Raw genomic sequence first — 23,549 nt, 5'->3', positions numbered from 1 at the left:
TAAGAAAATTCGCGCATGTACTAGCGAAATACGCGTGTGGACTTGCTTGTTGGGGATGAAACTTCGCACGACTCTTAGGCCACCCTAGACATACATCCACGCGAGATTTGGTCTGAATTGATTTGGTATGCGCCACGTGGAAGGTACAATGCGTACATTTTTACAATCCCTACTAGCACTCGTGACTACGTATGAGCTATGGCGCATGTAATAACGAAATGCGCATGTGGACTTATCTGTTGGGAATGAAACTTCGCACGACTCTTAGGCCACCCTAGACATACATCCACGCAAGATTTGGTCTCCAACTTATTTGGTATGCGCCACGTGGAAGGTATAATGCGTACATTTTTACAATCCCTACTAGCACGACTACGTGTGAGAAATGGCGCACGTACTAACCAAATATGCATGTGGACTTATCTCTTGGAGATTAAACTTTGCACGGCTCTTAGGCTACCATGGACGTACATCCATGCAAGATTTGGTGCCCAACTGATTTGGTATGCACCACATGGAAGGACAGCTGTGTACATTTTTACAATCCCTACTAGCACGACTACGTATGAGCTATGGCGCATGTACTAACGAAATACGCATGTGGATTTATCTGTTGGGAATGAAACTTCGCACGACTCTTAGGCCACCCTAGACATACATCCACGCAAGATTTGGTCTCCAACTTATTTGGTATGCGCCACGTGGAAGGTATAATGCGTACATTTTTACAATCCCTACTAGCACGACTACGCGTGAAAAATGGTGCACGTACTAACCAAATATGCATGTGGACTTATCTGTTGGAGATTAAACTTTGCACGGCTCTTAGGCTACTGTAGACGTACATCCACGCAAGATTTGGTCTAAATTGATTTGGTATGCACCACGTGGAAGGTACAATGCGTACATTTTTACAATCCCTACTAGCACGACTACGTATGAGCTATGGCGCATGTACTAACGAAATACGCGTGTGGACTTATCTGTTCGGAATGAAACTTCGCACGACTCTTAGGCTACCCTAGACGTACATCCAAGCAAGATTTGGTGCCCAACTGATTTGGTATGCGCCACATGGAAGGACAATTGCGTACATTTTTTCAATCCCTACTAGCACGACTACGTATGAAAAATGGCGCACGTACTAATGAAATACGCACGTGGACTTATCTGTTGGGGACGAAACTTCACACGCCTCTTAGGCTACCCTAGACGTACATCCACGCAAGATTTGGTCTCCAACTGATTTGGTATGCGCCACGTGGAAGGACAAATGCATACATTTTTACAATCCCTACTAGCACGACTAAACCCTAAACCCTAAACCCTGGACCCTAAATCCTAAACCCTGTTGGGCACGAAACTTCACACGCCTCTTAGGCTACCCTAGACGTACATCCACGCAAGATTTGGTCTCCAACTGATTTTGTTTACACCACGTAGAAGCAATCCCTACTAGCACGACTAAACCCTAAACCCTAAACCCTGGACCCTAAATCCTAAACCCTGTTGGGGACGAAACTTCACACGCCTCTTAGGCTACCGTAGACGTACATCCACGCAAGATTTGGTCTCTAACTGATTTGGTTTGCGCCACGTAGAAGCAATCCCTACTAGCACGACTAAACCCTAAACCCTAAACCCTAAACCCTAAACCCTGGACCCTAAATCCTAAACCCTGTTGGGGTCGAAACTTCACACGCCTCTTAGGCTACCCTAGATGTACATCCACGCAAGATTTTGTCTCCAACTGATTTGGTTTGCGCCACGTAGAAGCAATCCCTACTAGCACGACTAAACCCTAAACCCTAAACCCTAAACCTTGGACCCTAAATCCTAAACCCTGTTGGGGACAAAACTTCACACGCCTCTTAGGCTACCCTAGACATACATCCACGCAAGATTTGGTCTCCAATTGATTTGGTTTGCGCCACGTAGAAGCAATCCCTACTAGCACGACTAAACCCTAAACCCTAAACCCTAAACCCTGGACCCTAAATCCTAAACCCTGTTGGGGACGAAACTTCACACGCCTCTTAGGCTACCCTAGACGTACATCCACGCAAGATTTGGTCTCCAATTGATTTGGTTTGCGCCACGTAGAAGCAATCCCTACTAGCACGACTAATCCAAAATCTCACATGTAGTAAAGAAGATTGTGCATGATATGGATTGGGTGAAGTATAACATCGAAGTGCATGCATTTTTACAAGCACCTTTTCAATGCTTAATGTTTACAATTACGACACACGGCATTATTTTTAAAATACATTATGTATTAGATGTGTGAATTGAGATATTTGAAATTCAAAATCATACTCTTAATTTTAAATACGCACATGGGGATGAAACTTCGCACGGCTCTTAGGTTTAGTGTAATAATTGCAAGCATTGATATATACGAAATTCAATATGATATTCAAAATGATAAAGTTGGAACTTGAACATGACCAGCGTTAGATATCAATTGTCACAAAATCACCTATAGTCAATATTATTTTTAACATCTTGAAATTTACAAGACCAAAGTAAGTTTAAGAGGGAGAAATTCACTAGCATAGCCACACCAACCTTTTCCTTTTACATAAACCAAACACCAACACTTTCCCTTGCACCAACTACCAATCCTTTCTCTTGTACGTAAACCACCACATCCAAAAGAAAGTAGTGAAATTAAATGGTGGGCTAACATGCCACACCTTTCTTGTACTCCCATACACATTAACGTACCACCAAAGTCAAAAGAAAATAGTAAAATTAAATTGTGGCCTAACATGTCACACCTTCCTTGTACTCCCATACATGAGTAGAGTTTAAGAGGGAGAAGTGGGATTGTTAATATGTGTATATTTTTTTGGTGCATAGCCACAACAACCCTTTCTTTTTACATAAACCAAATACCAACACTTTTCCTTATACCAACCGCCAATCCTTTCTCTTGTACATAAACCACTAAATGCAAAAGAAAATAGTGAAATAAAATGGTGGGCTAGCATGCCACACCTTCCTTGTATTCCCATATACATGCATTAATTGCCAATTGTGTTGATTTCTCTTCTTTATGTTCATTATCTTTTATACATGCATAATAATTAGATTGGTGCATTGGCAAATGTCATATTAAGGAAATTGAAATAGTCCTTAGAAACTTGGAAGGCATATGCGATTGTGATTTGGAAGGCACATGTGATTGTGGTTCGAATATGACAAATAATTAGGTCTTGTTTTCTTTGATCACCAATTAGCACAAGTATTGTTAACAATAAGAGACAAATTAAACACTGAGTCATAATAAATAACAGCAAAATCATGCAAAGGACAAGTCTAACTCCATTTTTGAAAAAAATCCCCAAAAAATTTATATTTTTTAAAAATTGTAGGGACAAAATATACGCTTCATGTCAATAATATTAAAAAACTAGAATTGTGAAAAAAGAATGCATAAAATATTACTTATATTTTATTGCAGAACCTAAAAATGTCTAGTATTATCATTTGCAAAAAGTATTCTCTCCTTTAATTTAAAAAACATGACAAATTGCAAAGGAGAAGAAACTGCTTCATCCAACTAAGAGAGTTGCTAGAGCTTTTTCTTTGAAATACCAATTGTTTTCTATGCAAGTGCCCATATCAAATCCATATACAAGAATTTCTACACCCTACAAACTAAGCATGTCCACACATTGGTGATTTCTCGAATTTTTTCCTTTTGTCATGTTGTTTAAGTATCTCTAGATCACACATTCCCTCAAGTTCATTGGTGTTGAAATAATTTTTTATCAATTGATTTACACATAGGTAACAACATTGCCCTCGGAGTCATGGATAAGTTTTGTACCAATATACATTTCTAGAATACTTTTTGTAAATAGCATAAATTGAAAGTTGGTAAAATTGATGTTACTTTAATATCTTATTTCATTTGATGAAACAATTTTACATTGGGCTATGGCATTGTCTAAAAAAAGTAATTTTCTTTTTATACAAATTAGTTTATCAAATGGTTGAATTTCAACATATTTTGATATTAAGATGGGAAGGCTAGATTTGGAAGCATGAATATGACAATAGTTGTCTTTTTGAAAAATTGATGAAAATTTGGATTTTGAAACACACTTTATTGACAAACATGAATAGAATAAAATTTTTGTTTAAAAAATGAAAAACTTTTATCAGCAAAATAAAATTTTCATCCAAAAAAAGATGAATTTTGATATGTTTAATGTTTACAATTAATGTTTAATGTTTACAATTACTTCACATGGCATTCTTTTTTAAATACCTTATGTATTAAACAAACTATAAACTGAGATAAACTGAGATAAACAAAGTGTGAAGAACATCATGAAAGTACGAAAATGCTCATACATCATAAAAGTGGGAACAATATCATGAAAGTACCAAAATGAATCTATACATCATCATCATCATGCTGCAAAAGTGCATCCCTATACAAGAAACGTGTGAAGCCTAAACAATCAATCTGAATCCGAATCTGATAACTCTACATATGATCCTCTAGTGGAACGCTGACGTGGCTCTTGTATGACCCGCCGCCCAACCGTCCGCTGTGTGCCCTCAGGCAAAGCCGGCTCAGATGGGCCAGCCTCATCACCTGCATGAGATGGGCCAGCCTCATCCTGATGAAGAAGAGGGCATGCTGCACGCGCCACTGCTGCCATCTCTGCCTCCCTCGCCTGCTCTATGTACGCGCGTCTCAGCTCCCATAGCCGTGCATCTGCGAATACTCGTGCCTCAAATCTAGCGCGAGTAATCGTCTCTACATGTGAAAGACGATGGTCTCGGCCCCGCCCTAGCTGCTGCTCCACCCACTGCTGCAATGATGTCTGCAGCTCTGCCTCTCGCTCAATCCGGCGTGCCTCCTCCGCTTGTGCCTCGTCACCTGGCATGAAATCACCGTACGAAAAGCGTCGTGGAACGCATGATGCAACCACCGATGTATCCACACCCTCCTGCATCAGCAACGCTCTCTGTGCCTCCTCCCTGTAGTGCTCTGTCAAGACTACACGGGCGAATGGATCAACAGCCTGACGATGACCAAGATATAGATCATCCATGCCCAGTCCTCTGTATGTCGCAACATCAATGTCAGCATAAGCATACAGGGCACACTGAACGTGCCACCATGTGGCAGGTCATGCAATGGAGATGTGCGATGTGGCCGCACCCTAGTCCAAACCACCCTACGGTGTCAAACTCCTCGTGGCAGAGGACACAAGTGGCAGTAGGAAGCCTCGCTATGACTGCTGCGTCTATGGGTGTCCTAGTCGGCACATCTACAGGAGGAGCAGGGTATAGGGCCACGCTGGGGTCGATCCTATGGCGCGATGGATCACGACTAATATGCCTCAACTGCAAAATATAGTGCTCTGCGTGATGGTATGCTATGCGTGTCCGAATCCTCTGCTCCTCCAAATCTGTCTGCAACAGTCGTACGCGAGACTCCATCTCCTGACGCAATAGATGTGCCTGCAATGCAAACATGTCGCGTACATGGTGAGAATTAACCAAAAAACTTCAGTTCAAAACACGCTACAAAAAAATAAACTAACATAATCAAAATAACTAACCTCGTCCCTAGACTCGGCCAACAATGCCTCCAACTCTGCAATCCGTGTGTCTCGAGCCTCCAACTCGTGCTGAGGCGTCGTAGATGTGGGAGGTGGTGTAGATGTGGGATGCTCCATCGATGATCGAGGTGGGGGAGGTGGAATCGCAATAGATCTCGATAGGGCAGAGACCATGTGCTGCAAGGATGATGCCACTGAATGAACATCCCCCCTAATCTGTCCTCCCACCGCTCGCAATGCCGGTGCAGGGATGGTGTGCAACTCTGGTCCCTCGCGTCGACGCCGAACACCTACAATCTGACGCTCCTGACACCCCATCCTACCATGTCCCACTCCTGATCCTGGACGGGTACTAAGGTAGTCCACCCGATGACCAAGGACAAACTCAGCGTAAAGCTGCATGGCAAACGACCTGGCTATCTGGCGGTTGTGAGGCAATCGACCACCATTCGTAGCGAGATATCTCGGATAAATGTGTGCTGCTATGATGGGGTGCCTACACCGTAAAATATGCAAGGGGAGCCCTGATCGTGGTCGCATCGCCTCGGTGTGACCATCCCAAAACATATCCTCCAAGGCCTCCCTGTGATGTGACTCACGCTCAAACAACTGTCGAATGGCTCTCCAATCCAAGCCACCACCAGTGATCTCCGCCTCAGCCTGTGCCTGAAAGCTATCCACAACGTCCTCAACTGTGTCCAATCGACTCAGAGCCTCAATAACTGAATCCAGGCTCGCAACCAAGTGAGGGGGTGCCCTAGCATCCTACAGTGCCCTCATCTCAGCTCTCAGCATCTCTATCTGCATACGAATAGTGGTGCTAGAACCTGTGCGCTGGCTGGTGCATGCACGAAAAAAACACATGGAAATTAATATTCTATTTGGGTAATGAAAATAATATTCTATTCAATATGACTTATAATCTATTTACGTAATGAAAACTATTTGTACGTACTCCTTGATGAGGTAGATCCTATGCACCTACCGGTAGATGGGCCAAATGTGTGGCTCAATATTAATCAATATTATTAATAATTCTTAATTTTGATTAGAATTTTTTCACTGAATGTGGAATGAATATAGATCCACTAGAGTCCCATGTGCAATGAATGTTAGGTATTCTAGTTAAACTTTCAGTTTCTCTATGGCGTATTTCTTTCTTCTTATACATATAAGAGAAGTAGATGAATTATGGAACTAGACAACAAACATGATCAAAGTGCTAGATCTAAAGCATGCCATAGTGATAGCATAAGAATCTCAAACAGTTTATAGGCACAGACCGTAATATTCAAGTTCTTGAAGACCCATCCAAATATTCTCAATCTTGTAATATTCTTTTTTCAGTTATGCTAGAGTCTATGCATAACTTAGAAGAATTAGACATTTGCAAACTATTCCATGTCTTCTTAAGGTCTAAGCCACTATTTCATGTCTTCTTAAGGGATATTGAAGATTTGGACTAAGCCACTATCTAGGCATTTCCAAGCTATAGCCTTATCATGCATGCTTAGTCTAATCAATCTATTGACTAATAGGGGACATATGCCTTCAACATATTTCCTAGTAGAATCGATCCTTACTAATTGCCAAATAGTTAAAGGATGATTTATCATTAGTAATTTCCCAATATATTAGGGATGATTACCCAAGCTTAAACCTAGTTTCCTTCTAAAGAACTTGCTTGTCCCAAAGTGTCTAGTCAACTTCAAGCTTTGGTCACCAACCATGTCACTAGTCAATCTTTAATGTCCAACTCCAATAGTTGACTAGTAGGTTTATGTTTGTGTATTAATTTGATAAGTCGAGTGAGTCTTATACAAAATGTCTTGTATCTTCATTTCCTATTTTGGTTGGGCAATCCACCTCAACTAGTGGCCATTCCTAAAGATGATTTTTAAAAACCTAATTTTTACATTTTCACATTTTGAATAAAAAATGCCTCATTAAACGTTTTTTAAATTTAAAATTTTCACATTTTAAATTATAAATGTCGTAATTCAAAAATATAAAAAAAATTTACAAATGCATTTCAAATTTATAAATTTTTTATAATTATTCCTATGAACATTTTTTTATTTAATAAAAATAGCTCTATTTAAAAAAAAAAATTTCATTTTCACATTTTAAATAAAAAATGATGTAATTTATAAATTTCAAAAAAACATTAAAATGCATTATAAATTTAGAAATTTTTTATAATTTTTCTTATAAACTAAAATTTAATTAAATTCTACCAAAAAGAAAATGCTACATTAAAAAAACAGAAATATAGAACATTTTCACATTTTGAATAAAAAATGCCTCATTAAACGTTTTTTAAATTTAAAATTTTCACATTTTAAATTATAAATGTCGTAATTCAAAAATTTAAAAAAAAATTTACAAATGCATTTCAAATTTATAAATATTTTATAATTATTAATATGAACGTTTTTTTATTTACTAAAAAAAGCTCTATTTTAAAAAAAAATTTTAATTTTCACATTTTAAATAAAAAATCTCGTAATTCATAAATTTCAGAAAAACTTTAAAATGCATTTTATAATTTTTCTTATAAACTAAAATTTAATCAAATTCTACCAAAAAGAAAATGCTACATAAAAAAAAACCCTACCTGGACTCTCCCGCTCCGGCTCCGTCCATCTCCGTCGATGTCCGTTCGTGGCTCTCCGTCGCTCGCGCAATTCCGTCGAAGTCCGGCAAATCCGAAATCGGTGGATGAGGAGGAGCTCGATCGAGGTATGCGGAATGAGGGGGGTCGCTCTCCTTTTATAAGAAAAATTAGGGTTTAGCTACCTCGATCGAGGTATTCTTTGCCCATACATCTCGGCAAATCTACCTCGATCGAGGTATTGGCATGCCACGATACCTCGATCGAGGTATTCTTGACATGCCCATACATCTCGGTACATCTACCTCGATCGAGGTATTGCCATGCCACAATACCTCGATCGAGGTATTGTGACATGCCCATACATCTCGGTACATCCACGTCGATGGAGGTTTTGACATGCCACGATACCTCGATCGTGGTATGTTGGCAGAAGCGGGATGCCAAGTCATGTGTCCAGCATACCTCGATCGAGGTATGTCATCCGCCCTGTTGGCTGCCCTGTCGGATGGTACATACCTGGATCGAGGTATGCTGGACATGCCACCTGACCTCGAGGTTGAGCTGGATTGCCACGATACCTCGAACGAGGTAGATGTGGCATGTATAGCTGGCTTGCCAGCAAGCCTCGATCGAGGCAGAGGCTCGGTCCGGTGAAAAAGCGCAGTACCTCGATCGAGGTATTGGCTTGGCTCGGTTGTGCTCGTGTGTGATTTTCATTGGAGCTTATACCTCGATCGAGGTATTGGAGACCGAAGCAAAACCTTTGTATTTTCACTCGAGCGGGTGTCACACTCACCTGAAAGTGGTCCAGAAGTGGACACCCTTAGCTTGCTACCTCCCAACCGCACTCACAGCGTCCCAATACTTGAGGACAGCTAACAAAATCAGTCCAAGAGAGTTGCTAACCAATGACAATAAGGATAAAAAAGCACAGTCATGAACAATAAATATGAGATCACTTTATGTGTGGAGCAGTAGCACAACTCTACTTATAATAACTTGACTTGAAAATAGTTTTGATGGATCTAATAGGACATATAGCCAAAAAATTTCCTAGAGAAGATATGGGATTACTCATAAAATTAGGATCTAGAGAGACAAATGCTAAAACTCAAGAGAGAAAGACCAAATTCTGACACTTTGTGAGGTCCTTTGCACAGTTTACATTTGTCTTCATGTGCTTGATTACCTTGTGTCAATGCTTCCTCAACATTATTAACATGTAAATTCATGCTCTAACCTTGCAATATCCCATCCTCCTTCTTTGTCATTTCTCCTCCTTCTCCTCCTCCCTCCCTCCCCCTCCTCCTCCTCCTCCTCTTCACCCTTGTTCACTCAAACCTTAACCCCACGAATGTGTGAAGGAGATTAGCTCTCCACTTCTCCACCCTATAACTCTTTCTCAACCAGCCAAAACTCTTCTTAAACCATGTAAAGCTCTCTTAATCTTAAACCCATAGTTAACTTTCTCAATTGTATCCTTCTTCTAAGTCCTACAAAACTTTTCTAGACCTTTTAAGCTCTATGAAGGTGAGGAACTCCATCAAACCTTATAATTAAAACTTCTTTCCCACCTAAGCTCATATAGTAATTACTTACATGCTTTATCCTGCACCTCTCATTGGAATATAACCTGAGGACCTATGCTACAATTGTGAACTCCTATGCTACAATCAAGAAACAACATAGTTCTAGGAGATGTAAAACCATGACATTGGAAATCAAAGGAAAATTGACAGCATGGATGCAGATTTTGAGGCGCAACTAAAGCGAGTACATCCAATTCTATTGCATCAATAGCATCATCATCACCATTACAGGAGGCCTTAGCTTGTATAGATGTCGATGATATATATGTGATATAGGAATAGGAGGAAAAATAGATTTACTAGTATGATGGACTTAGCTAATGATGTAATCCACAATGTAAAGCTATTTCTTGACTAATTTATTATCAATCTAGTGCTTCTCGTCCTTTATCCTTTTAGTTGAACTTGCATTATGATAATTCATTTGTCAATTTCTTGATGAGTATACAAAGAAATTTTTATCTTAAAGTTTGAAATAGGTGTTCCCAATATTTTTATTATCGGATGAATAAAAAATTACTTCATCATGATTTTGGGAGGTCTTATAAAATATTTTCCATATTTTTAAAAATAGATTGCGAGTGTTAGAATAGTATTTAGTATACTCATTGATATAGATGCTGAAATATATAAGAGGTATAAACACTATATTAGAAAATTTGAGAATCTCCCAAGTACCACTTTCAAATAAGGAATAAAATTAGACCATGTGGCTAAATCTTAACCCCTTAGTTGAAAGTGGAAATTGGGAGGATTACCTAAAATAGTGTTTAGGGTACATTCAACTTGCAAATAAGAGATTGATATTTAACCATATGGCCAAATCTTAACCATATTGGGAACAGGGATGTTTTTTATCGAAGCTATGCTTATATATTAATATAAAATCTTGGCGAAAGTTTTCAAGCTCATTTTTTTAGTTTCACAATATTGGTAGAATGTAGTACTTTTTAATATATTTCCTTTTGAATTTTGAAGGAAAAGATGTAAATCCTAGCAAAGCTTTAAATTTTTTTGCATAAAAGTTTCAAATCCTGACAAATATTTCAAACATTTATTTTTATCAAAGCATATAAACTTTTGATGCCAATATTAAAGTTTAGCTTCTTAACGAAACTAACCTGAAAAAAACTTCCCTGATTGGGAATTGTCAAAATATTTGAAAATTCCCAAATTCCATAATATAGTGTTTATAAACATCAATATAAATGTTAGCCATCATCAAATATTCTGACGTAACATTTCATCAGATGTTCCTGTAAATATCAGAATATATATCGATAGCAACATTGATGACAAAATACTTTTCGAACGTCCTCTACTTTTTCTGAGACTCCATCGTTTAAACTCCAAAAACTTTTAAGTATGGGCAAATTGTAGCAAGAAAGTGACCACCATGGGCCCATGGGTAGTATTGAATGTGTTCCTTTAGAGTCCTTCTAGTATAAAAATATACCGGTTATAGTTTCTTTCCTCTAGCATGTTTTTTTTTTAAATCATGTGAAAGAGAACAACTCTAGACAATATAAAGCAATAAGGTTGAGTCTTATTTTTCTTTTTAATACTTCTTCTAAGGGTTTTCAAGTACAAACAATGATTTATATCATGGATTATAATGTACTTGTCACTTCAAAACAAATAGGACTATTGTATGCATCATTTTATTTGAAGAACAAAAGAATACTTAGATAAATATTTATATGTGGTAAGTGTGCCTTCGGAATAAAGGCTATGTGAAAAATTTTCTAATTTTTATGGGGGACAAGAGTACCAAGTGAAATCAAGCCATTAAATTTTCACTATTGTCCTTTGGAGGTGATTTCTATTATATAAAGTAGTTGGAGGGAGATAACTTGAACAATTATAGAAGGAAACATTTCTATTACATAAAGTAGTTGGAGGGAGGTACTTAAACAATTATAAAGAAACATAGTACTTATGATACCTAAATCGCAAGGTAAAAGACTAGGAAAGTGAGTTGTAGGTAGAGAATACGGCACCTAAGGTAAAATATCTATATTTATTACTAGGATGTGTCTTAAACTATTGTGAGCAAGTTCTATTGCAGATGTGCTCATTTACAAGATAGCATGATAATCGACATGGAGTGAGAGTATGAGATCAATGAGACTTGTTATAAAGATAATTGTTTGGCATTAAACATGGAATTTGTGTTGAGATATCAAGCTCTACCCCTGATACATCTCCTGGATGACTATCATTTATGTCACCGCCTATGTTAGTTGTACTCGTGGTGTAGTTAGACTACCACGTATGTTTTTGGTTTGGGTTCACATATGAACCACGTATTCTAGGTTTGACATATAGGGTATTTCCCCCTTCTATTGTATTGTTGTTGTGTGCCAAAAGTGAAGAAAGGCTTCACCCTCCAACCTTGTGTCCTCTCTCTCTTTTGTGTGTTGTGAAGAAAGCTGAACTTGAGTCTCCTATCTCTCTCCCTCTTTCTTTACATGGTATCAGAGCCTTGTTCGAGGTAAGGAGCTCAAGAAAGCAAGCCAAGTTTGTGGTGTCCTGGTAAGAGGACCAGTGTTGCTTTCCTATTTCGAGTTTGGGAGCAAATCTCTGCAGGTAGCACAGCCAGAAGTGCAGGAGTGCACTGTTTCAGATTGAGAGGCCCTTCGCGGTGTGGCGAGAGCACAGTATATGCTGCGGGCAAGGGCGAAGCCCTCGGTGACTTTATTTTTTGGATTCGAGGCCGTTTCGGGGCCCGTTTTGAAGGCGCAAGTTCTTCGCAGGCACTCAGAAAAAGGCCCTGTTTTTCGCTGTTGCGCGGCTAGTCCGTGGAAAGGTGCCACAGAAATCGCATCGTATGCCTGTGTGCAGAGATATTGGGAGTTGCAGATTCATGCCTGTTGCCTGTTGATGCAAAATCGTCACTAGGAAGTGACTGTGTGGTGAAATACCACTTTCGTCAGTGTTGTAGATCTGCCCCTGTGAGGCTTTTCGCAGAAGTTTTGCTATTTTCCCTTGTGAGGCATTTGCTGTGTTTACAGGTTGCTGTTGCAATTCGTGATTTGTAAAGTGTCTGAGAATCTGTCTACCATTGTCAGTGAGAAGCTTGACAAGAACAACTTCCAAGCATGGAAGTTCAGGATGACAAACTTCCTTATGGGAAAGGGAGTTTGGGATTACATCAGTGGTGAAACTACAGAACCAGTTTTGGGTGCTGCTCCTACTCCTGCTGAATTGAAGGCCTTTAAAGAATGGCATGAAAAAGCCAGAAAATGCATGTATTGGCTGTCAGTTAGCATTTCAGATTCTATGATTGTGCATATACAGGATGTAGAGACACCTAAGGAGGCATGGGACACATTGGTGAAGCTGTATAGCACAAATACCAAAGCACGAAAGATGCAGCTAAAGCAGGAGTTGCACAATGTGCAAAGGAAAAATCTGAATATAAATGAGTATTCCTTGAAGGTGAAAGGCCTTGCAGATTCTCTTGCCTCCATTGGAGCACCTGTTGATGATGAGGACTTAGTGTCCGTGACCTTGAATGGTCTTGGGAAAGATTATGCACAATTTCGGACATCCATTGGAGTCCGTGAAACATTTCCTGATTTTCAGGAACTTATTGCTCTCTTGCTGAGTGAAGAGCAAAGGAATGGTGGTTCAGCCACCTCAACTTCTCAAGAGACTGCTTTCTACTCGAATACAGGTAGAGGCAGGGGTAGAGGAAGAGGCCGTTTTGGTGGCCGTGCAGGAAATCAGAATCAGCAGCAACAACAGGAAAACCAGTCCTATGGAGGAGGACGTGGTAGTTCTAGAGGCAGGGGGAGCCAAAGAGGCCGTGGTTCATGGCAAAGGAACCAGCAAGTAAATAGCAGCACAGAATGCTATTATTGTGGAAAGCCTGGACACAAGGAGAATACATGCTATAAAAAACAGAATGACATCAAAAGTGGGAAGTTGCAGCAAAGCAACTATGCATCATCAAGTGGGCATGGTGACGACAGAAATGAGCACCTTTTTGTGATGCAGCATATGGTTAACTCCATGTCAGGAGATGCTGCAGCTTGCAATGATGTTTGGTATGTTGATTCAGGTGCCTCTAACCACATGACCAGTCATGGTGAGTGGTTTCATGATGTTAGAAATTTGGATAAGCCAGGTTATGTTGAAACAGGTGATGATACTGCGCACCCAATTACGCAGGTTGGTAAAGTGCCATTGGCTATGCAGGATGGCAAAACGAAGTACTTGGCAGATGTACTTCATGTTCCAAAAATCACTAAGAACCTGGTTTCTGTTGGCCAGATGGTTGAGCAAGGTCTGCAGGTTAGATTTAATCCTGATGGATGTTTTGTTGAGGACTTGAAAAATAAGTGCCGCTTGGTTGCGAAAGGCAATAAAAATGGCAGAATGTTCACCTTGGATGTTGATATGCCTAAGGTAAAAGCTGCTATGTTTGCGCATGGGAGAGGTGTCATTGCAGATATTGAGATATGGCACAAGCGCATTGGGCATGTGAATATACAAAGGCTGAAATCTATGCAAACGAAAAACATTGTTGCAGGTTTGCCTAAATTCAGAGTTGAGGGAATGCAAAAGGTATGTGAAGCATGCCAAATGGGTAAGCAGGCAAGACATGCATTTCCCAAAAATGCTAAGGTGAGCAGAAGACCTTTGGAAGTGATCCATTCAGATGTTTGGACAACTAAAGCTGCTTCTATTGGTGGATGCCATTATTATGTGACGTTTATTGATGACTACACTAGGAAGGTGTGGATTTATTTTATGAAGCACAAAAGTGAAGTGTTCAGCCATTTCAAGGCTTTTAAGGCCATGGTTGAAAAAGAGAAAGGTGTGCATATTAAAGTGCTAAGATCTGATGGAGGGGGAGAGTACTTCTCAGAAGAATTTAGTGAATATCTGAAAGAACAGGGAATTCAAAGGAAGTACTCATGCAGGTCTACCCCTCACCAGAATGGGGTTGCAGAAAGGAAGAACAGGCATATTGCAGAAGTAGGACGGGCGATCCTAAATGAGAAAAACATGCCTGATTATTTTTGGGCTGAAGCAGTAGCAACTGCTATTTATATTATGAACAGAACCCCCACTGCAGCTGTCCATGGCATGACGCCTGAAGAAATGTATACAGGTCAAAAACCAGATATTTCTCACTTGAAGGTATTTGGTTGCATAGCTTATGTTCATGTTCCTGATGAGAAGAGAACAAAGCTGGATCCAAAGGCAGAAAAATGCATCTTTATTGGATATGCTCTGCACCAGAAAGGGTATCGCTGTTATAACCCTTCCACCCACAAAATGCAAGTGAGCAGAGATGTTGTTTTTGACGAAATGAGCAGCTGGTATGCACCAACTGTTATGGTAGGAGATGCAGATGCAGGAAATGGGAATGCTGCAATAAATGCAGAGCAGCAATCTCAAGCCTTGAGTGGACCCAGAGAGTCCTCTACTAGTGGATCTAATGCATGGACAGGGAGATTGAGATCTAGTAAATCGTCACATAGCAGTCCTGATAGTGTTGTGCAGGTATCACATAAGGGAAAAGAAAAAGTGGACCATGCTCCAGTGTTTGATGTGTCTGCTGCTAGCTCTCATGTTGATGGAGAGTCAAGCGGCTCTGAAATGAGCCTTGATGAGGAACTTGGGATTCCTTCTGTTGTTACACCTGGTGCAAGGAAAAGCAGGCATGATTTAAAGACTCCTGCAACTGATCCAGTTGTACGGAGGTCCACTCGTATTAAGTATCCAGTTGACAGGCTGAGATATGATGGGTATACAGCACATCACTATGCTTATATGGTCAAGGTTCTAGAGGAGCCAGAGCCCACATGTTTTGAGGATGCAGCAGGGCATAAAAATTGGGAAGCGGCTATGGATGAAGAGATGGCTGCCTTGGATGCAAACCACACTTGGGATTTGATGCCTTTGCCTCATGATAAGAAGGCTATTGGCTGCAAGTGGGTTTACAAAGTAAAGCACAATGCTGATGGGTCTGTTAGCAGGTACAAGGGAAGATTGGTTGCCAAAGGTTTTGCGCAGACATATGGAATTGACTATGAGGAAACTTTCAGCCCAGTTGCAAGGATGGCAACCGTGAGAGCAGTAATTGCTATGGCTGCTGCAAAGGGATGGTCTTTGCATCAGATGGATGTGAAAAATGCCTTCTTGCATGGTGATTTGCAGGAAGAGGTTTATATGATGCAGCCGGAAGGTTATGAGGATAATTCACATCCCGATTTTGTATGCAGGTTGCGCAAAGCCTTGTATGGCTTAAAACAGGCGCCGAGGGCATGGTCAGACAAGATAGGGCAATATCTTGTCACTATTGGATTTCAGATTTCCAATTCAGATTTTTCACTTTATGTGAAAAGGACAAACAGAGGGATTGTGCTTATAGTCATCTATGTTGATGACTTGATTATTACAGGTGATAGTGATGCAGACATTAATGAAGTGAAGCTGCTGTTGAAGCAGAAATTTGAGATGAAGGATTTGGGAGAGCTGCGTTACTTCTTGGGCATTGAGGTTATTAGATCCCCGAGTGGGATATGGCTGTTGCAAAGGCAATACGGTTTGGACATGCTGTCCAAATATGGAATGACAGGCTGTAAGCCTATCTCTGTTCCATTGGAGCAGAATGTGAAGCTCAATGCAGAGACAGGTGAGCTTCTTGAAGATATTACTATGTACAGGCGCATAGTAGGTAGCTTGATTTACATGACTATAACCAGACCAGATTTGAGCTATGCTGTGGGGCTGGTGAGTCAGTTTATGCAGGCACCGAGGAAGCCACATTTGGATGCGGCTAGGCGCATACTATGGTATGTGAAGTCCACATTGCATTATGGACTGTTTTATGAAGCTGGGTGTGCATTACAGGTACATGGATACACAGATGCTGACTGGGCTGGTAGTGTCTCAGACAGGAGATCTACTAGTGGTTTTATGTTTTCTCTTGGGAGTGGTGCCATCAGTTGGAGCAGCAAGAAGCAGCCAACAGTTGCCTTGTCGAGCACAGAGGCTGAGTACAGGGGTGCAGCAATGGCTGCATGTGAGGTAGCTTGGTTACGGAAGCTACTTGCAGATATGGGACAGTCAATTTATGCAGCAGTTGTCATTCATTGTGACAACATTAGTAGCATCATGCTTGCTAATAACCCAGTTTATCATGCTAGAACGAAGCACATTGAGGTGCATTATCACTTTGTGAGAGAGAAGGTTCTAGCTGGTGAGATTGATCTTGTCTATGTCAGCACTGAGGAGCAGGTGGCTGATATTTTTACGAAGGCATTGGGTACCGAGAAGCTTCGCAGATTTAGGAGCTTGCTTGGTGTACGTGAGATGGATTTGAGCTTGAGGGGGAGTGTTGAGATATCAAGCTCTACCCCTGATACATCTCCTGGATGACTATCATTTATGTCACCGCCTATGTTAGTTGTACTCGTGGTGTAGTTAGACTACCACGTATGTTTTTGGTTTGGGTTCACATATGAACCACGTATTCTAGGTTTGACATATAGGGTATTTCCCCCTTCTATTGTATTGTTGTTGTGTGCAAAAGTGAAGAAAGGCTTCACCCTCCAACCTTGTGTCCTCTCTCTCTTTTGTGTGTTGTGAAGAAAGCTGAACTTGAGTCTCCTATCTCTCTCCCTCATTCTTTACAATTTGTGGCATAAATATTATACTAAATGGTAATTATTCATTTGCACCATACCTAAGTGTGTGTAACGACATCTATTTTATGTTTTAAATAGATTATTCTATGGAGTAAAAGAAGTATATCAAATTGTAGTAGCATATGCCTACGGTTTTTAATTAATGAAAAAAAGGATTATGCAATAGGGTGGAGTATTACTAGGGGACACAAGAACCGAGATAAGCTTTTGGAAAGTTCTTTTGTGAGATGACAAAGAATAAAGATTGGAGATTAAGTTGTCGAGAGTACGTTTTATCTCTTTTCCTTTTGAAAAAGGAGTTGTGAGGGACAGGGATGGGGTGGCACACTGGCATTCTAATTGATGGTTAAGAGTGATCATGGGTGTAAGGGGTTATCAGAGAGGGAAGAGTCCATTAGCTATTGTACATTGGGTGGACCGTTTTTGACACAAGTGATGGCTATGTCAACACATGAAGGTAGATCCAAGCTTCCCAGTTTTAAAGTAGGGGTAATAGAGGGGTGCAAAATCCCTAAACAATACATAGGTAGCTTATGCGCTCTATAGAAGGGGTTTGATTTTCTTAGGGATTGGAGTTACAAAATTTTACTCTTATATGGGTTTCTTAATTTTACAATTGAAAATTTCAATATAAAAGAGGCACTTTTATCATCTCAAAGTCTACCCAAGGGATGTATATAGGTTATAAAAATCCAAAGGTAGGGGACACTAAAAATATGTCGTGGATGCATGTGCTATATGGGCTATTTACAAACTAAAAATCCCAAGATTCTATGTAGGCACATGTATATGTGTGTGTGTGTGTGTGTGTGTGTGTGTGTGTCTGTGTGTGAGGGTGCCACATGTATAGAAAACTTAGCTTAAAGAAGGAGATGAGATAGGGAAGGTACTTGGGTACCCAGGTCACCCTCAAATGATATAGAAGGGGTCATGTGATGACTTAGGTTTCCATGTTCCTCCCTCGCATGGGTGTTCCCATCATGGGGAAGACATTGGGAATGATTCTAAGGTAAGGCTACAAGAATTTTCTAAGTTTCCAGTTCAAATTGACTTGTTGGATTGAACTTGTGTGAGACCAAATTACTTTCATGAGGGAACCTTATAAAAAATAACTTACAAGATGGAACCATCTGAATTCAAATATGTCAAGCACAAAAATCTCTTTCTATGTGTGTGTGTGGTTGAGAGGGGTGAGTTAAAACATTTGCGAGAGACTCTTAAGAACACTAAAGACTTATGTGGTGGTGGGGTCGATGATGCGGCAGGACTAAATTTTAGGCACTAGAGCATACAAAACCTCTAAATTACATATTTCGATGGGATTCTATAAAGATGGATTATCTCTAAGAGTGAACTGTATTTCTATGTTATTACGAGGCTAGAAATTTTGTCATTTGCTAGGATTGTGTTGAGACCAATGGCCACAACAAACCAATGTTTAATTTAAAAAATTATCTTTAAAAATAAAATAGAAGGTTTAAAAACCTCAATTTGCACATTTTAAAACACACACACACACGCACACACACTTATATACATGTGGCCAACAAGGGGCACATTTGCACATGGCCTATGTTGCTAGGTGTTAAGGCGTCATCTCATAGGATTTAAATGAGGGCAGCCACTCAGGTGGGGAAACATGCTACTGCGTGGGGTGTCGCAACTCCTCAACCTTTAAAAATTTTAACTTTTGTGTCTGGATAAAGAAAATACTATGGGAATTGGTTTAGGTTGGGTTTAGACAGGACATCACCGACCAAACCCTCCTTTTAGGAAGGCTGTTGTCGCTATATAATGTGGAGACATGGCAAACATAATTTGCTATGGCAGGTTGAATGCCCGGGCTCCTTTGGAAGGTTATTGCCATTGCACCTCGCCAAACTCTATATTTGGTTTAGTGTATCTTAACCGCTCCTTGACCGATGTTCTTTCAGGGGCGAGGCCCGCAGTGTTCACCAAAAACATTTTTGGTTAACAGTACAAAAACCTTCAACTCCAAAATTTACAAGGCTTTTTTCAAGATTTTGTAGGTTTTTTCACCAAATATAACTAGAATGGCCTCAAAATACAAGTTCAAAAACCTTCTCTCGCAAAATTGTAAGGTTTTTTAAAAATCTAACAAATATAACTAGAATGGCCTCAAAATACAAACTCAAAAACCTTCTCTAGCAAAATTTTAAGGTTTTTTTAAAATCTAACAATTCACCCACATGAAACCTCGGTTTTTGGGGCCGATGATGTCTCGACTTGTCCTACCTTGAATGCTCCTTTTAAGATGGATGGCTTTCCCTGGTGTGAACCGGCCCTACCATTTCACGACGACGATAACGTCATACACGTACCGTTTGTTCGAATTCGCGTCTGAAGTTGACGAGATTTTACGCAAGCACCCCATCAGATATTCTAATCTGCACTTTTCTTCTTCGCTTTTGCTCACCCGCCAGATCAAGTGCCTTGCCTTGCCTTGTGACCGACTTAAAGTTGTTTTCACTACCCTTTTCGTCTCAATTGCTCCGTGAATTCATGAATCTCATGAGCGGCACCTCTCCGGGAATTGCAGTCTTCTCAAAACCTCCACAATTAGCTAGTCTTCATCGGACGTCATTGATATTTAAGCTGTTTCATCTATCTACATTCCAATCGTTGCAGCGACGGAAAAACCGTTGCCTTTGTCTTACTTCAATCATTCCACTTCTCAAATCGCTGTACATACTTATATTATTGGCCGTCCGGCTTGTGCCAAAGGCTCAAAACCGTCCAACAGTCGAGAGATTGTCCACATTACGGCTAGCACACGAACCTTGGCAAAAGAGACCTTAGAACATGATTCCCGGCAACAAAGTGGCCGCTTTGATCCGCTTTGATCTTAAGGTTTAGCAGCTTTCTTCCGTCAAGAGAGAGATCGCGCAAGCCTTTACTTAAATCGCTAATCAACAGCTCAATTAAAACTTTGTGAAAGTCTAAATTACTGCACATAGTGTGACAAGCATTTGGGTATGTAGCTGCTTCCGTCGTCATTCTTCGTTTTCTCCCACTTCCACGTGAACCATTTACAATCTTGTCCCCCACGCAATGCGCCTTCTGCACTGCGGCCTGATTTGGGGCTCGAGATCTAAAGGATTAACAACGCCCATTCCGCGAGGATTTAGATCTCAGCGTTTGACACCCGATATGAAACAATGCCCCCGAGGTTCAGCTACCGAGGCCCTCAAGTTGCAGACGACGTCCCTTCTTCCGGGCATCCCCTGCCGAGGGCGAATCGTGGTCCTCGGACTCGTCTTTGGCCTGATTATCTCGGCTACTTTCACCTCCTTTTTTGCCGGGAAGGTTGTGCCGATTCCGCTTACAATGTCCAATGCTTCCATTCCCGCCCAGCTTTATTTCCTATTCTTTAAAAGCTTCTCCCTCGAAACAGATGCTGTTGAGGACCACGGAACAACGCCTGCAAGCATCAGCGCCGGAAGGGCGCCTTGGACTACTTTGGGTACACAAGATGCAATGGTCAACTTAATACCACATACGCCCGAAAGGAGGTCAAATTATATAAACAGCAGGTCCTCTAGTGCGCGGCAAGCTGGAGGTCGAGGTGGTGCAACCACAGCGAATGATTCTTCGTCAATTAGCGTGTCCGTTGTCAAGGATTCACGTAGAGAGGAGGCCTCGGCAACAGATGCTTCTTCTCTCGTCAATCACGAGCCTACTTCCAGTAGAGTTCCCCAGCTCGAGCAGCACCTCTGGAATTTTGACGATGGCCTTTCCTCATCGCCAGCGGCTAGTTCTGCAAAGCGGGAAAAGCGTTCCCGCTGCGATATTTCTGTAGGTAGATGGGTTCAAGACAGCTCTTACCCTCTCTACCCTCCTGGTTCCTGTCCATTTGTCGACGAAGGATTTAGCTGCCAGAAGAATGGCAGGCCTGATACATACTACAGCAGCTGGAAATGGTTACCAAAGGATTGCATAATTCCAAGGTAATGCTGATATCATGCAGTTGTGCAGTATGCTGTGTTTTTTGTGCAGATCCTATGCTATTGTACTATAGTGCTCGATGTCTGCAGACTCTTGATCCAATGATCGCAATCTTGACATAATATTTTTAATGTGTAGGTTCAATGGCACATATATGTTGGAAAGGTTGAGAGGCAAGCGATTGGTTTTCGTGGGTGACTCACTAAATAGGAATCAGTGGGAGTCAATGCTTTGCATTCTCAGGGAATCATTAGCAAATAAGGACAGAATTTCTGAAATACAGGATGGTAGGATTTCCAAGCTACCAGGGGCTTATGTCTTCAAATTTCTGGCAAGTCTGTCTCTCTCTCTCTCACACGCACACCTAGTCTCTCTCTCTCTCTCTCTCTCTCTCTGTTCGTTGAGCTCGTAAAGTTGTGGATGTTAACGTGTAATTTATCACGGTTCAAGGTTGGGTATGACATGTTGGTCGTAAAATTTTTCAATTAGTTGGTTTGCAGGGTTCTCTCTCGAGTTACAATTGTAGATATCTCGGTATATATTGTTGTCTTGTACTGCAGGATTACGATTGCAGAATCGAATTCTACACATCTCACTTTTTAGTTGACAAGGAAGAGGGAGCTGAGCCAACCAAATTTACCGTCAGGCTAGACAAAATGGACAAGTCGGAGAGAAAGTGGAGGAAAGCCAATGTCCTTGTGTTCAACACAGGGCATTGGTGGAATCCGGACAAGATTGGCGAAGGGTAAGTTGGATGAGAACCCCAGCTTAAGGCAGAATGAATATTCATAGAAGGTAGAAGCTCGGCTCGTCTATAGATTTGGTTAATAAGTTGTGATGTTCCTCACTTTGGTCGAAGATCTATCAAAACTTTGAAGAGCTGTGCTTTCAATGGCAGTGATTACTTCCGGGAGGGGGATACGGTGCACAGTGAACTCGACCTCGGGTTGGCTTACCACAAGGCTATCATTACTTGGTCGAGATGGGTAGAAAACTACGTCGATCCTGCCAAGACGCGCGTATTTTTTCGTGGCTACTCCCCTGTTCATTACATGTAAGAATGTGTGATTGATTTTTTGCTTGCTGGTCTCTGTTTCACGAATTTAATTTGCTTTGAGAGGCAAAAGCTAGCAAATGGATCAATACGTATAGTTTCTGACCATCCTATTGGATTCGTTCAGCGGGGGGCAATGGAATTCCGGTGGCCAATGCCACAATGAGACTCAGCCCATCTTCAACGAACTTTACCTTTCTCCCTACCCTCACAAAATGCAAGTGGTGGAGGAAATCGTTCAGCGAATGAGTGTTGATGTCCAGATTCTCAACATCACAACGTTGTCAGATTTTCGAAAAGACGCCCATCCTGCACTTTTCGGTCACCCGCCTGAGGAGGTCAAACATTATCAGGATTGTAGTCACTGGTGCCTGCCTGGAGTACCTGATACTTGGAACGAGCTGCTCTATTTTGCTTTGTTTACAAAGAGTGACTGATACCGATGGCATTCAAATTTTGCGAAGCTATCAACGGAAACACGGACTGGTGCAAAACATATCATGAGACGAAAACGGAATTAGCCGTGAAATATTAACCGGTCGCAGATGTATTCCGATCAACGATCCCTGGCCCAACACACTGTGAATTCATAATGTACTACCTAACTAATAGGATGTTAACTAATAGGTCATCCTAGTCAATATTTGAAGGCAGCCTAAACGGATGTTTTGGTTTTCTCTCACCTCCTTGATTTTGATTTTAAGCTTTTCTCCAAAACCTAAAAGCGTAAAAAGCTTGCTTTGTAAATCTCCAACGCCTAAAAAGTGCTTTTCAAACTAGTATATAAAAAAAAGTGGGATGCCTCAAATTAAGGCATTAGACTTGTCGTTGTATCTTCATCCATTCTTCGTGAAAGTGCATTCTTGTGTAAGAAGGTATTTGACTTGTGGCTTTAGTCTCTTTCTTCTGTTTTTCTCTGATTTTGTGTGATGATTAAGTTGGTATTCGAAGCTCCAGCTGTAGACGTGGTGAGGGGTGTGGAAAACAAAAGGAAACTCGATGTAAGCGTGAAATTCAACAACCCAAAGCGGGAGTCATCAACCTCGTAGTCTGTAAACAAAGTGA

At 40.9% G+C, this 23,549-nt stretch overlaps 1 protein-coding gene across 1 annotated transcript; it reads left to right on the top strand.

The window, feature by feature from the left end:
• Positions 1–20,563: 20,563 nt before the first annotated feature.
• Positions 20,564–23,158, top strand: LOC147892205 (protein trichome birefringence-like 6). The gene is made up of 5 exons (XM_087388453.1): positions 20,564–21,432; positions 21,569–21,761; positions 21,991–22,175; positions 22,329–22,484; positions 22,612–23,158. The coding sequence occupies exons 1-5, from the start codon at positions 20,636–20,638 to the stop codon at positions 22,919–22,921; spliced, it is 1,641 nt and encodes a 546-aa protein (XP_087244579.1). The 5' UTR covers positions 20,564–20,635; the 3' UTR covers positions 22,922–23,158.
• The last annotated feature ends 391 nt before the right edge of the window (positions 23,159–23,549 follow it).

Source organism: Dipteris shenzhenensis, chromosome 17 (assembly GCF_047967505.1).
Source record: "Dipteris shenzhenensis isolate YYH24624 ecotype China chromosome 17, Dip_SZ_1.0, whole genome shotgun sequence".
NCBI classification, from domain to species: domain Eukaryota; kingdom Viridiplantae; phylum Streptophyta; class Polypodiopsida; order Gleicheniales; family Dipteridaceae; genus Dipteris; species Dipteris shenzhenensis.
This window is presented reverse-complemented; position numbering and strand designations above follow the sequence as displayed.

What these genes read in the sequence shown, in the direction of transcription:
- LOC147892205 (XM_087388453.1), top strand. Translation starts at nt 20,636, where the DNA reads ATGAAACAATGCCCCCGAGGTTCAGCTACCGAGGCCCTCAAGTTGCAG. An exon ending in AAGGATTGCATAATTCCAAG is followed by an intron (nt 21,433 to 21,568) that starts GTAATGCTGATA and finishes TTTAATGTGTAG; the next exon opens with GTTCAATGGCACATATATGT. An exon ending in CCGGACAAGATTGGCGAAGG is followed by an intron (nt 22,176 to 22,328) that starts GTAAGTTGGATG and finishes TTTCAATGGCAG; the next exon opens with TGATTACTTCCGGGAGGGGG.